This window comes from Ailuropoda melanoleuca, chromosome 2, assembly GCF_002007445.2.
Source record: "Ailuropoda melanoleuca isolate Jingjing chromosome 2, ASM200744v2, whole genome shotgun sequence".
NCBI lineage: Eukaryota > Metazoa > Chordata > Mammalia > Carnivora > Ursidae > Ailuropoda > Ailuropoda melanoleuca.
In genome coordinates, this window is record NC_048219.1 from 155,999,590 (window position 1) to 156,013,949 (window position 14,360).

Sequence of the window (14,360 nt, forward strand, 5' to 3'; positions counted from 1 at the left end):
TGCCCAAAGAGCCGAGGGTCCATTTCTGGGTTCTCTATTCTGTTCCATTGGTCGATGTGTCTGTTTTTTGTATTCTGTTCAAATTTCCTATTTCTCCCTATTTCAGTTTTGGAAGATTAGCTGTTTCCAGGAATTCATCCATTTCTTTCAGGTTGTCCAATTTGTTGGCAATTAATTCTCTATGGTATTCTCTTACAATCCTTTATTTCTGTGGTGTCGGTTGTCACCTTTCCTTCATTTCTGATTTTATTTATTTGAGCTCTCCTTCTTTTTTCTTGGTAAGTCAGGGTAAAGGTTTATCAATTTTATCTTTTGAAAGAGCCAGCTTCTGGTTTCATTGATCTTTTCTATTTTTTTTTTTTTTTAGTCTTGTTTCATTTATTTCTTTTTTTAAAAATTATTTATTTATTTATTTATTTATTTATTTATTTATTTTAGAGAGAGAGCATGCATGTGTTGGCGGGGGGCAAAGGGAGAGACTCTCAAGCAGACTCCCCACTGAGCATGGAGCCTGCCACCATGGGGCTCGATCTCACAACCCATGAGATCATGACCTGAGCTGAAATCACAAGTCAACACTTAACCAACTGAGCCACCCAGGCACCCCACTTTCATTTATTTCTGTTCTAATATTATTTCCTTCCTTCTACTAGCTTTGGGCTTTGTTTGTTTGTTTGTTTTTCTAGCTCTGTAAGGTATAAGATTAGGTTGTTTATTTGAGCTTTTTCTTGTTTCTTGAGATAGCTTGTGTTGCATCTTGGTTTTTTTCATTTAACAATGTATCTTGGAGATCATTCCAAATCAGTACATAGAGAGCTTCCTCACTCTTTTTTATGGCTGTGTAGTATTGTGTGGATATTTAACAGTTTATTCAGCTAATGCCCTAATATGGTTATTTTTGTTGTTCTGGTCTTTGTTATTATAAATAATGCCTCAATGAATAACTTTGGAAATATGTTGTTTTTTACTGGTGAAGATATATATTCAGGATGGACCCTTGAAATAGGAACTCTGAGTCAAAGGGTAAATACATTTAAAATTTTGTTAGATATAGCCAAACTCTTATCGATAGGGATTGTACCATTTTGCACTTCCATTAATCATATAAGAGTTTGCTTCTTTCGCAATAGGCAATGTGAGTTCTTTAGAAGGTTTCATATCCCTTTGTTCCTTCCAAGTTGCTCTTTCAGTTTTTCAGTTTAGTCTTTTATGTTAGTGGCTTTTCTCAGATGTCTTCTGATCCTTGACTGCCTGTTTATACTAAGAATAGGAGACATTAAATAGCTAGTTGGGTACGGTTTATTTATTGAAGGCTTCCTTAAATGGTTATGAGGACTGCTTCTTTGGGGAGCCAGGCCAGATTTCAGGTCTTTTCTTTGGGCTGGTCCTATTCCCAAGGGAAGAATATTTCAGTTTCCTTCTAAAAGGGTAATCCTGGCTACCAGCATTTTGGAAACCCGATGAGGCTGGGAGATCTTTTTATTAAGTATGGGTGATCAGTGTTTTGGTGGGGAGAGAAGGAAGAATAATAGTTTAGAAGAGAGTCTGTACCACTTTAGACTTAAATCGTTAGCCTGTTTTGTATAGAAAATTGAAACCAGAAGGCAGCATGGCTTCTCTCTACCTCCAGTCCTTTAACAGAACTGGGGATATAGTTTTTTTAATCTCCTTGACAATATATATTGGCTAATGGGTGAATTTAGACCATTGTATTTATTGGGATTACTGATCTATTTGAACATATTGCCATCATCTTAATCTTATTTTGTGCTTTTTGTTTTGTTTGTGTGTGTGTGTTTGTTTCCCTGATTTAATGCTTTCTGTTTGAAAAAATAAAATTTATTTTCCGTTTTTCAGTCTCCCTTAGTTTGGAAGCAGTGGGCTTTGTTTCTGTTTTTTGTTTGTTTGCTGTTCTTGGTCTTTGTTGTTTTTTATTTTCAATGCTTACTCTTAAATGTTTAGAATATATTCTTTTTTTTAAACACTCAGAGTGTCATTTTAATTTTAGTTTCTTTTTATTTAAATTCAATTAATTAACATACTGTGTATTATTAATTTCAGAGATAGAATTCAGGGACTCATCAGTCTTATATAATACCTAGTGCTTGTTTTATCATGTGCCCTCCTTAATGTCCATCAGCCAGCTACCTCACCTCCCCACTTTGCTCCCCTCCAGCAACCCACAGTTTGTTTCCTATGATTAAGAATCTCTTATGATTTGTCTCCCCCTCTGATTTTGTTGTTTTATTTTTCCCTCCCTTCCTATATGATCCTCTCTGTTTTGTTTCTTAAATTTCACATATGAGTGAGATGATCTGATCATTGTCTTTCTCTGATTAACTTATTTCACTTAGCATAATACCCTCTAGTTCCATCCATATCATTGCAAATGGCAAGATTTCTTTTTTTTTGATGGCTGTGTAGTATTCCACTGTATTTATGTACCACATCTTCTTTATCCATTCATCTATCAATGGACATCTGGGCTCTTTCCATAGTTTGGCTGTTGCGTACATTGCTGCTATAAATATTGGGGTGCAGGTGCCCCTTCGGATCACTACCTTTGTATCTTTGGGCTAAATCCCTCGTAGTGCAATTGCTGGGTCATAGGGTAAAGGGTTCCTCTTTCTCCTCATCCTTTCCAACATATGTCATCTTCTGACTTGTTAATTTTAGCCATTCTTTTTTTTTTAAATTTTTTTTTATTTATTTATTTGACAGAGACAGCCCGCAAGAGAGGGGACTCAGCAGGGGGGAGTGGGAGAGGAAGAAGCAGGCTCCCAGCAGAGGAGTCTGATGTGGGGCTCAATCCCATAACACTGGGATCACACCCTGAGCCGAAGACAGACGCTTAATGACTATGCCACCCAGGCGCCCCTAATTTTAGCCATTCTGACCAGTGTGAGGTGATATCTGATTGTGGTTTTGATTTGTATTTCCCTGATGCCGAGTGATGTTGAGCATTTTTTCAAGTGTCTGCTGGCCATTTGTATGTCTTCTATAGAAAAATGTCCGTTCACATCTTCTGCCCATTTTTTGATTGAATTATTTGTTCTTTGGGTGTTGAGTTTGACAAGTTCTTTATAGATTTTGGATACTAGCCCTTCATCTTATCAGATATCTGCAAATTTCTCCCATTCTGTTGGTTGTCTTTTGGTTTTGTCGACTGTTTCTCTTTGCTGTGCAAAAGATTTTTATCTTGATGAAGTCCCAGTAGTTCATTTTTGCCTGTTTCCCTTGCCTTTGGAGACATGTCTACCAAGAAGTTGCTGTGGCTGAAGTCACGGAGGTTGCTGCCTATGTTTTCCTCTAGGATTTTGATGGATTCCTGTCTCACATTTAGGTCTTTCATCCATTTGAGTCTGTTTTTCTGTATGGTGTAAGAAAATGGTCCAGTTTCATTCTTCTGCATGGGTGGTCCAATTTTCCCAAAACCATTTGTTAAAGAGATTGTCTTTTTTCCATTGGATATTCTTTCCTGCTTTGTCAAAGATTAGTTCACCATAGAGTTGAGGGTCCATTTCTGGGTTCTCTATTCTGTTCCATTGACCTATGTGTCTGTTTTTGTGGCAGTACCATACTGTCTCGATGATTACAGCTTTGTAATACAGCTTGATGTCCAGAATTGTGATGCCACTAGCTTTGGTTTTCTTTTTCAACATTTCTTTGGCTGTTTGGGGTCTTTTCTGGTTTCATACAAATTTTAGGATTATTTGTCCCACCTCTGTGAAAAAAGTTGATGATATTTTGAAAGGGATTATATTGAATGTATAGATTGCTCTAGGTAGCATGGACATTTTAACAATATTTGTTCTTCCAATCCATGAGCATGGAATGTTTTTCCCTTTCTTTGTGTCTTCCTCAGTTTCTTTCATGAGTGTTCTATAGTTTTCTCAGTACAGATCTTTTGCTTCATTGGTTAGGTTTATTCCTAGGTATCTTATGGTTTTTGGTACAATTGTAAATGGGATTGACTCCCTAATTTCTCTTTCTTCTGTCTCAGTGTATAGAAATGCAACTGATTTCTGTGCATTGATTTTATATTCTGCCATGTTACTGAATTCCTGTATGAGTTCTAGCAATTTTGGGGTGGAGTCTTTTGGGTTTTTCACATAGAGTATCATGTCATCTGTGAAGAGTGAGAGTTTGACTTCTTCTTTGCTGATTTGGATGCCTTTTATTTCTTTTTGTTGTCTGATTGTTGAGGCTAGGACTTCTAGTACTATGTTGAAGAACAGTGGTAATAGTGGACATCCCTGCCATGTTCCTGACCTTAAGGGAAAAGCTCTCAGTTTTCCCCCATTGAGAATGATATTCACTGTGGGCATTTCTTAGATGGCTTTTATGATATTGAGGTATGTTCCCTCTATCCCCACACTGTGAAGAGTTTTAATCAAGAAAGAATGCTGTACTTTGTCAAATGCTTTTTCAGCATCTATTGAGAAGATCATATGGTTCTTGTCCTTTTATGAATGTAGTGTATTTTATATTTGATTTGCAGATGTTGAACCACCCTTTCAGCCCAGGAATAAATCCCACTTGGTTGTGGTGAATAATCCTTTTAATGTACCGTTGGATCCTATTGGCTAGTATCTTGGTGACAATATTTGCATCCATGTTCATCAGGGATATTGGTCTGTAATTCTTTTTGGTGTTATCTTTGGTTTTGGTGATGCTGGCCTCATAGAGCGTTTGGAAAATTTCCTTCCATTTCTGTGTTTTTTTTTCTGAAAAATCTTCAGAAGAGTAGGTATTAATTCTTCTTTAAATTTTGGTAGAATTCCTCTGGGAAGCTATCCATCCCTGGACTCTTGTTTGTTATAGATTTTTTATTATTGCTTCAATTTCCTTGCTGGTCATGTGTCTGTTAAGGTTTTCCATTTCTTCCTGTTTCAGTTTTGTAGTTTATACATCTCAATGAATACATCCATTTCTTCCAGATTGCCTAATTTGTTGCCATATAGTTGCTCATAATATGTTCTTATAATTGTATTTCTTCAGTGTTGATTGTGATCTCTCATCTTTCATGATTTTATTTATTTGGGTCCTTTCTCTTTTCTTTTTGATAAGTGTGACTAGGGGTTTATCAATCTTATAATTCTTTCAAAGAACCAGCTTTTAGTTTCATTGATCTGGTCTACTGTTCTTTTGGTTTCTGTTTCATTGATTTCTGCTCTAACTTTATTATTTCTCTTCTGCTGGGTTTAGGCTTCATTTGCTGTTCTTTCTCCAGCTCTTTTAGGTGTAAGGAGAGATTGTGTGTTTGAGACTTTTCTATTTCTTGAAAAAGCCTTGTATTGCTATGTACTTTCCTCTGAGGACCGCCTTTCCTGCATCCCAAAGGTTTTGAACAGTTGTGTTTTCATTTTCATTTGTTTCCATGAATTTTGTAAATTCTTTAATTTCCTGATTGACCCATTCATTCTTTAGTAGGATGCTCTTTATCCTCCATGTATTTGAGTCCCTTCCAAATTTCCTCTTGTGATTGAGTTCATGTTTCAAAGATTGTGGTCTGAAAATATGCATGGAATAATCGCAATCTGGTTGAGACCTAACTTGTGACCCAGTATATGATCTGGAGAATGTTCCATGTGCACTAGAAAAAAATGTGTATTCTGTTGCTTTGGGATAGAATGCTCTGTATATATCTGTGAAGTCCATTTGGTCCAGTGTGTCATTCAAGGCCCTTGCTTCCTTGTTGATCTTTTGCTTAGATGATCGTCCATTGCTGTGAGTGAGGTGTTAAAGTCACCTACTATTATTGTATTATTATCAATGTGTTTCTTTAATTGTTATTATTTGTTTTACATAATTGGTTGCTCCCAAGTTAGGAGCATAAATATTTATAATTGTTAGATCTTGTTGGATAGACCCCTTTCAGTATGATGTAGTTTTCCTTTTCTTCCCTTACTACAGTCTTTGGTTTAAAATCTACTTTGTCTGATGTAAGGATTGCTACCCCATCTTTCTTTTGATGTCCATTAGCATAATGAATGGTTTTCCACCCCCTCACTTTCAATCTGGAGGTGCCTTTGGGCCTAAAATGAGTCTCTTATAGACAGCGTATTTATAGGTCTTGCTTCTTTATCCAATCTGGTACCCTTTGTCTTTTGACTGGGGGCATTTAGCCCGTTTATATTCAGAGTAACTATTGAAAGATATGAATTTAGTGCCATTGTATTCCCTGTAAACTCGCTTTTTCTGTTTCTGTATATTGTCTCTCTTCCTTTCTGGTCTGTGTTACTTTTGGACTCTCTCTTCACTTAAAGGATCCCTTTTAATATTTTTTGAAGGGCTGGTTTAGTGATCACAAAGTCTTTTAGTTCCTGTTTGTCCTGGAAGCTTTTTAGCTCTTCCATTTTGAATGACAGCCTAGCTGGATAAAGTTTCTTGGCTGCATATTTTTCTTATTTAGCACCCTGAATATATCATGCCAGTCCTTTCTGGCCTGCCAGGTCTCTGTAGCTAGGTCTGCTGCCAGTCTAATGTTTCTACCCTTGTGGGTTAAGGACGTCTTGTCCCAAGCTGCTTTCAGGATTTTCTCTTTGTCTCTGAGATTTGCAAGTTTCACTATTATATGTTGAGGTGTCAACCTGTTGTTGTTGATTTTGAAGGGGGTTCTCTGTGCCTCCTGGACTTGAATGCCTGTTTTCTTCCCCAGATTAGGGAAGTTCTCCACTGTAATTTGCTACAGTATACCTTCTGCCCCCCTCTCTCCTCTTCTTCCTGGATCCCAATTATTTTAATATTGTTACACTTACAGTATCACTTATCTCTCAAATTCTCCCCTCTTGATCCAGTAGTTGTTTTTTTCTCTTTTTCTCAGCTTCTTTATTCTCCATCATTTTGTCTTCTATATTGCTGTTTCTCTCTTCTGCCTTATTTATCCTAGCAGAGCTCCATTTTTTATTGTATCTCATTTATAGCCTTTTTGATTTCGATTTGATTAGATTTTAGTTCTTTTATTTCTCCACAAAGGGATTCTCTAGTGTCCTCTATGCTTTTTTCAAACCCAGCTAGTATCTTTATAATCATTATTCTGAACTCTAGTTCTGACATCTAATGTTCATATTGATTAGGTCCCTGGCAGCCAGTACTGTTCTTGTTCTCTTTTTTGAGGTGAGTTTTTCCATCTTGTCATTCTGTCCAGAGTAGAACAGATGAACAATGAACAAAATACTAAAATGGCAACAATGACCACAAAGAAATATACACTAAACAAATCAGAAGAGACCTGAAACAAAAAAAAAAAGAGAGAGAGAGAGAGAAAGAGAGAATATAACCAGACAGGTGAACAGAACAGAGCAATACACTGGATCCTGTGTGTATTTTGGTCATTTTGTTAAAAACTATATCCCAAAATTGTAAAGAAAGAAAAACTTATATGTTTACAAAAATAAAATTAAATACAATGAATGGATAGAGTGTAACTGTAAAGATGAAGATTAAAAAAGACTTAAAAAAAGAGTTGATAAAATAAGAAATTGGTTGAAAAGGAAAGAAAAAAATTAAATTGAAAGGCTAAAGAATCATAAGAAAACAACCATGAATTCTATATCCTATTTTCCCCTAGTGCTGGAGTTTTGTAGTTCTGTGTGATTGGTAAACTTGGTCTTAGTTGGATATTCTTGTTAATCTTCTGTAGGAGGTGTGCTGATGCTCAGGTCTCTGCCCCAGGTGGAATTGCACTGCCCTTGTCAGGGGGCCAGGCTAAGTGGCTCTGGATTGCTCTATGTGGGGTTTTTTTCCCTGAAGGCTTTCCGTGCCTCTTTAAAAATGAGAATGAAAATAGTAGCCTCCCAATCTCCAGCCCCAGAGCTGAAAGCTCATGCCCCCCACTCCTCAGTGTGCCCTCAGAGCAAAGCAGTCAATCACTCCTGTCTCCCTGGTCTCTGTCCACACTCTGTGCTCACCCAGTCTGTGACTGACCATTTCTATCTCAGGCATGCGATTCCGCTTTGAGTATCCAAACGCTGCAGACTCCTGAGGCGCACAACCTCACCACTCCTCCCAGAGGGAGGGGAAGTCTCACTGTGGTCTTGCTGCTTGCTTGGCCCCTGCTTGGAGAGCGGTTGCCCAACTGTTCTGTGGTTTGTGCTTTATGGAAACACTGAGCTGAAAGCCCACTTCTGGGCTCAGTGATTGCAGCCAGCTTCCCCGCTCTGATGTCTGGGAACTCTGCCACACTCAGGCATTCCCATTCTTTCTCTGACTCCATGGATCCTGAGACCACACTGTCCCACCTAGGATTCCACCCTGTTTCACCACCAGGCAGGGATGTCCCTCGCTGGAGCAGACTTTTAAAAGTTCTGATTTTGCACTCCACTGCTATATCACTTTCCAGTAGCTGGCTTATGAAAGCTCCTTCCCACCACAGTTTATCTTCCAATATATCACCTTGGATTCACTTCTCTGCACCTCCTACCTTGCAGAAAGTAGTCACTTTTCTATTTGTAGAATTACAGCAGTTTTTTTCTTAGATCCCTGGTTGAGTTCACATGTGTTCAGAATGATTTGATAGCTATCTAGCTGAATTCCTTGGACCAGATAAAATTAAGGCCTCCTACTCCACCATCTTGGAAAGTCCTCCTAAAATATATTCTAGACTGTAATTTTTTTTAACAAAATTAGTCAGCATCTCTCTTCCCCCTGAATAAGACAAATTTAACTTTACCCATGGAGCTCCCAAGGCAATTTCTTGTTAAAATTACCTAGAATTTGTTTCAGTGTTTTAACATAAAATGTAGAAATGTTATGTCAATTGTTAACCAAAATCGTACCAGTTTCTGTGTTTACACTGTCTTTTTCTCTCTGAATTTTTTCTCAATTTTTTGTTTTTTTTCTTGGAATTTGATTATCTTGATTCAAATTTGAATCTGCAAAAATAAATAGACAACAATAGTAAGTATAGAAGGAGTGGTAAGACCAAGTAATAGCTATATAGTTTCAGTAAATAAGATAGTATATTAATAACATGGGATTAAGCAGATATCAGTGGAATGAAATTGGTGACTCAAATTTAACCTGTAAGAATGAAAAAAGCAAGTGCTATAAATCATTGGTCAAGTAATGAATCATTCAGGACCATATTCAGGCATTACATTATTTGGACCAAAACAAAAAAAACCTTAGAATCCTATCTCATACTATGTTTCAAAGTAAGTTAGAGGTGTATTAAATACATATATACATATATATGTATACATATATATAATGTCAAACTAGAGCAAAACTAGTAGAAAATAAAAATGCCTATCAAACTTCTAAGAGCATTTTTTAAGTATAGGAGTTATTGGTTGAAATGGATAGGTAATAGATAATTGTACCTTTAAAATCAAAGGATATATGAATGTGAAAATGTTTTGAAAAACATAAAGCTTTAGAGATTCAGATTATTTATGGGTTGTAGATAGTGTATATAGTGGTTATAGATAAAACTTTGAAAGCAAATATGACAGTTACCTGTTCTGCAAAATCAGAGTGCCATCCCCATTAACTAACATTCAGTGCAAAATCTGTTCAATAAATCTTCATTGAATACATTTTGAATGAGTCTGTCTGATGCAGTTTCCTCATTGGTAAGGTGACTATTGTCGTTTTCCTAGAACAGTCATGATTTACACCTGTCCTCCTAGCATAATTATTATTAACGCCTTTATTCTCAGAAATGTACCAATTTTATCAGTAAATCTCATGGTCATCTTATTTATAAAATTTGGAAAATGCCAGTCTTGTAGAGATGATTTAAACATTACAAATAATCCATGTAAAGAGTTATATACACAGTACTCAGCACATGTAGTAGGTGTTCAGTAATGGTAGCTACCATAAGGAAGAGCTTAGATTACTTGTATAAATATTGATGTTTTTCTTTCAGTTTTTAAAATTGAACCTATTATCTGACAATATTTAGTATCATTTGATATCTGAATTATCTTTTATTCTCAGGCAAAGAAGTCAATACTGACATGGTAAGCTATAATATGTATGAACAAAAAAATTACCAATATTGATGGTTATTACTATGTTTTCTATGTACCTCAAATGCTTAATGAATAACTACTGATTTCAGTGGTGATAGTTACAAAAATTTTGCTTTTAGAATTCTGTTAATGGTGTTTTCTCAAGTATAAAAATGGTCTCTATAACACAGGTCCAATGTCTAGAATAAATATGTTTTGCTTTAGCTCTGTGCTTGAATTAGCCCCCTATGAATATATTATTCTGAAAATAGACTTATTCTGAATTTGGCTTTATGGTCCAAATTTTTTTCATTTAAGAATTTATCATTTGAAATGGATAGGGTATTTGCCTTTGAATTATGAAATTTCGCTAAATAAATTAATATACAAATTAAAGATATTTTAATGACTTTAGAACAAACATTAAAAGCACTGTGCATAAAAGTTATGTTAATTTATACTATCTACTTTTTATATAAAAATGTCTGAGAACAAGAGAGTGTTTTTAGGAACTAATTTAACAAGGTTAAAGATAATAGTTGTAGCCTTATATCAGCACTGGTTGCAGTGTCTTTATCATTTTTTGTTTTGGCTTCGTCATATCACAAAAGTCTTGATTCACGGTATTGTTACACTCATCTGAATACTCCTAAAAGTGGGCTGGCCAGTCTGAATTTAACCCAGCAGCTCCATACCAAACTATATTATCCTAAATTGTACTGTCGTAAGAATTTGGAATGTATGCAGAGATGACCAAACAAAAAGTTTACTCCAAGATTTGTGTCTGTTCTCTCTCCCCGTCTCTCTCAATCTCTCTTTTAATCTTTCTCCATTGACACCCAAACTAATACATTGATGATCTTCTAGTTTGTGTAAACATGTCATATAGAAGATCTGAGTTTGTATTTTTAATTGATTTTTTTAAAACCTGGAAATATTCAAACCACACAGTCACAGAACAATTTGAAAATCCCTTTTGATTTTTAACAGGTAGTAGTTTGACCTATTCTGATACTATGTACATAACAATGAAATTCCTGTTCTTTAAAATTCACTTATTTACTACTTAAAATAGTTTTCTATGCTTAATTAATATGCATTAGTAGTATGGATTAATATGCTTTAGTCTGTATTTATGAGTATCTTGTTTTATTCAATTGTAACAATTGAAGCATAATCAATTTTCCTTTACTGTTAATCAGTATTTAAGTTTATCAGTATTGAAATCAGAAACTAAATTGCTAATATGGTAGCATAAGTTTTCAGTGAAAACAAAGACACAGCTTTTGTTTTGGGGGTGTAAAATGGTGATATGTAACATATGTAACTTTTTAAAAGGTATTTATAAACACTATTTTGTAACTTTTTTTTACTAAAGATTGGAGGTAATCTGATATAAACTATACATACCTCGATCTCTTTCCTCTTTAAGCTCTGTTCACATCTCAAGCAAAGGAAAGGCAGAATTCATTCCATGGATTGAAGTCAAGCTTCTAATATACCTTTTCTAAATGAAGTCTCATATGTATTATTCTACATGGATTTACATATTGATGCAAACTTTTATTTGAATTTTTGAAAAACAATGAGCAGAAAGAAGAATTTTACTTCATCTGAAGAAATATTGCATAGTAGAAGGTGGAAGGAAAGCACACTATTTAGACTTAATCATTAATGCTCTCAGAACTTACCAGATGGATAGCTACATCATGCTTGTAGGAATTACATTCAATACAGATTTTTAAATGAAATTTTATAGAACAAAGCTGAGCTTTGCTAGTCTTAACATACCATTTTATTAAAATCCATTTGAACATAGGACTCTAATTATGTATTTGTTACTAGTTTTGGAGGAAATATATCAGTTTTTAAGATTGATCTAGGAGATACATGCTGTAAAATTATTGAATTACGAAAGAAGTTTAGAGAATTTATTGATTTCTTACCATCCTAAAAATTTCAAACCACAGCTGTAACTCATTACTTGATTGTTAGATGAAGTGCAGTGGCTCTTTAAGTGCTGTATAATGTAAAACCCTATGCCAGTATCTCATGATTCTAACCATATTTATGTATACTAGAAAAAGAGTCAAGAGTTTAATGTAGAAATTTGACTAAATTTATACAATATGGATTTTTAAAATTCAGCAGTTTTTCATTGTTAGAAACTCGTCCTGTAATTCCTTTAAAGGCTGGTTCTTTTTAAGGCATTAAACTGTCATCCCTACCATCTTTAATGAATTACAAGTCAATTTGTCTCTAGGTTACTATTTGTCATATCTTTCCCTGAAGTAATGGAATTAACTGTTGTAGCAAGTGTTTTAAAATCTCAGTTTTTTAAGGGAGGCTCTATTTTCCTTTCTACTCCTAGTTTTTCTTTATTATTTACCTCAACTGTTTCTTTTAATAATACAAATTGGTTGCTCCATCATTCCTTATGAACACAAAACAATGCAAAATAAATATGTAATTACTAGAATGTAGGTATATATATGTATATAAACAATTAAATATAATCTTGTATGGGAAAGGAATTTAAAAATCCTTTAAGGTGTGCATTGTACTTTTGTACTTGATAAGCACAGCATGTGCTTCCGTGCAATTCCAAGTAATAAACCCCTTTCTGGATAATTAAATATGATAAAGATTAAGATAACTTGGATAAATCATTATATGTAGTAATTAAATTTATGAAGACTGCGAGCCTTATGAAATCTATATAAACAGTTCACACATTTCATTATCATATGATTTGGATTACTGACTATATACTTTGACTTATTTTACAAACCAGAAAATCCCATGATTATCTTTCTAGGTAACATAATTTTACCACATTATAGGCAGAGTTAAACTTTATTAGATTCCACAGTAAAACTGATGTTTTTCTTTATTCTTTTGATGTAAAATTTTGCTTCCTGTGTTTCTTTTCAAAGCTTAAGCAGCAAACTAATAGAGTTTTCATTGATCATAACATGTTTCCAGAAGAACCAGAAAAGCTATTGTAACTAAATGACCTGAGGACACTTTACTGCAAAGCTGTAGAGTATTTTATTTGAACTTGTATCTGAGCTGATAAGGAAAAGGAACTATTGGGGGAAGATGTGAATGCTTTATATAATTTTAATTAAAATATGTATGTTTTATGTTTTTCCTCAGGTGGTATATCTTAAAATATAGACATAGTTTCAAGGACTCTACGTATTTTTAAATATTAGTGAATCTCTTTTTCTAAAGCTAATTTAACAAATGTCTTTATTTTAGGAAAAGAAAAGAAAGAGACTGGAACGCTTTGGACTGCTTTGATATTCTACCTTAACGTTTCCTCTCCAAGTTTTATATATTAAAGTAAATATAATGGCCAAATTAAAATATTTCAGTGTTCTTTCTTATCACTAATATATTAATATTTTCATTGGCATTGATTTTGTAATTGTCTCATAATGTATTTATAAAATTTAAAAAGTAGCTATCCAGGTTTATTAAATTACTAAAATGGAGTTCTTCTATTTAGGATATTTTAAGTTGTTTGTGGTATATTTTGTTTTAAAAACAGGCAACAAAAAAACCCTAAACTATATAGTTATGTTTATGGAATTCAAAAATTTTAGTTACTTTGACATGCTTTAGGTGAGTGATCATTGAGAATTTATTATAAAAATATTGGATTTCCTTATGGTGGCCTTGGATTAAATACATACAGCTACAGATTAGCTGGAATACTTGTCAAGATAAATTACAAGCTCAAGCTTTATTATCATTTGTAGTTTAAACGCAACAAATCTGAGACAATGTTACTTCATAATTCTGATGCTCTTTGCAGTAAATTTGATATAGAACAGTTGCTAAAGAAACCCTGTTCAAATGTGTGACCATTTTTATGGAAAACATCTGGGATAATTATAATTAGTTCAGGATGTGTACTGTTTAAAAATAATCTTGAATTCATGGAGAAAGAAGCATATCTTTTCCTCAATGACTAGAATAATCCAAGTTAGTATAAAAATTCTTTAAGTTATTGGTAGCTGTGCTTAGAGTATAATTTTAGAGTATTCCAAAAGGAAATGAGGAGTAACTTTTATGTAAAATGCCAAATTGGCACTTTACACCTGTTAGTGTGTTTCGTTTAGAACAGCTGTGTCTTTTATTATCAGTAAACAGATGCAGAAAGTAATGGAATGTTTTAAAGCAATATGTTAATCCTGTCTTCCACTACTGAACCGTCTCACAATATAGTGATTAAATATTGACTGTGCAGCTGTTACTTACAATTATAGAATTTCTTAGTTAATTTCCCCTTCCCAGGCCCAAATGAGATCTAATTTCTAATCTTAAAGTGTTCATAATATCGTTTCTTTATTACAATTTGATTTCTAAAGACAATTTATTTGACAGTTA

At 34.2% G+C, this 14,360-nt stretch overlaps 1 protein-coding gene across 1 annotated transcript in view; it reads left to right on the forward strand.

Moving 5' to 3' along the window:
- LOC117796474 (SAP domain-containing ribonucleoprotein-like) overlaps positions 1-13,319 on the forward strand; it is a 47,053-nt gene extending 33,734 nt beyond the window's left edge. Inside the window, exons 8-9 of the mRNA XM_034644375.1 lie at positions 9,949-9,971; positions 13,227-13,319. Of these exons, the coding sequence (XP_034500266.1) occupies positions 9,949-9,971; positions 13,227-13,268 (65 nt within the window). The 3' untranslated portion in view covers positions 13,269-13,319. The remainder of the gene's footprint in view (positions 1-9,948; positions 9,972-13,226) is intronic.
- The last annotated feature ends 1,041 nt before the right edge of the window (positions 13,320-14,360 follow it).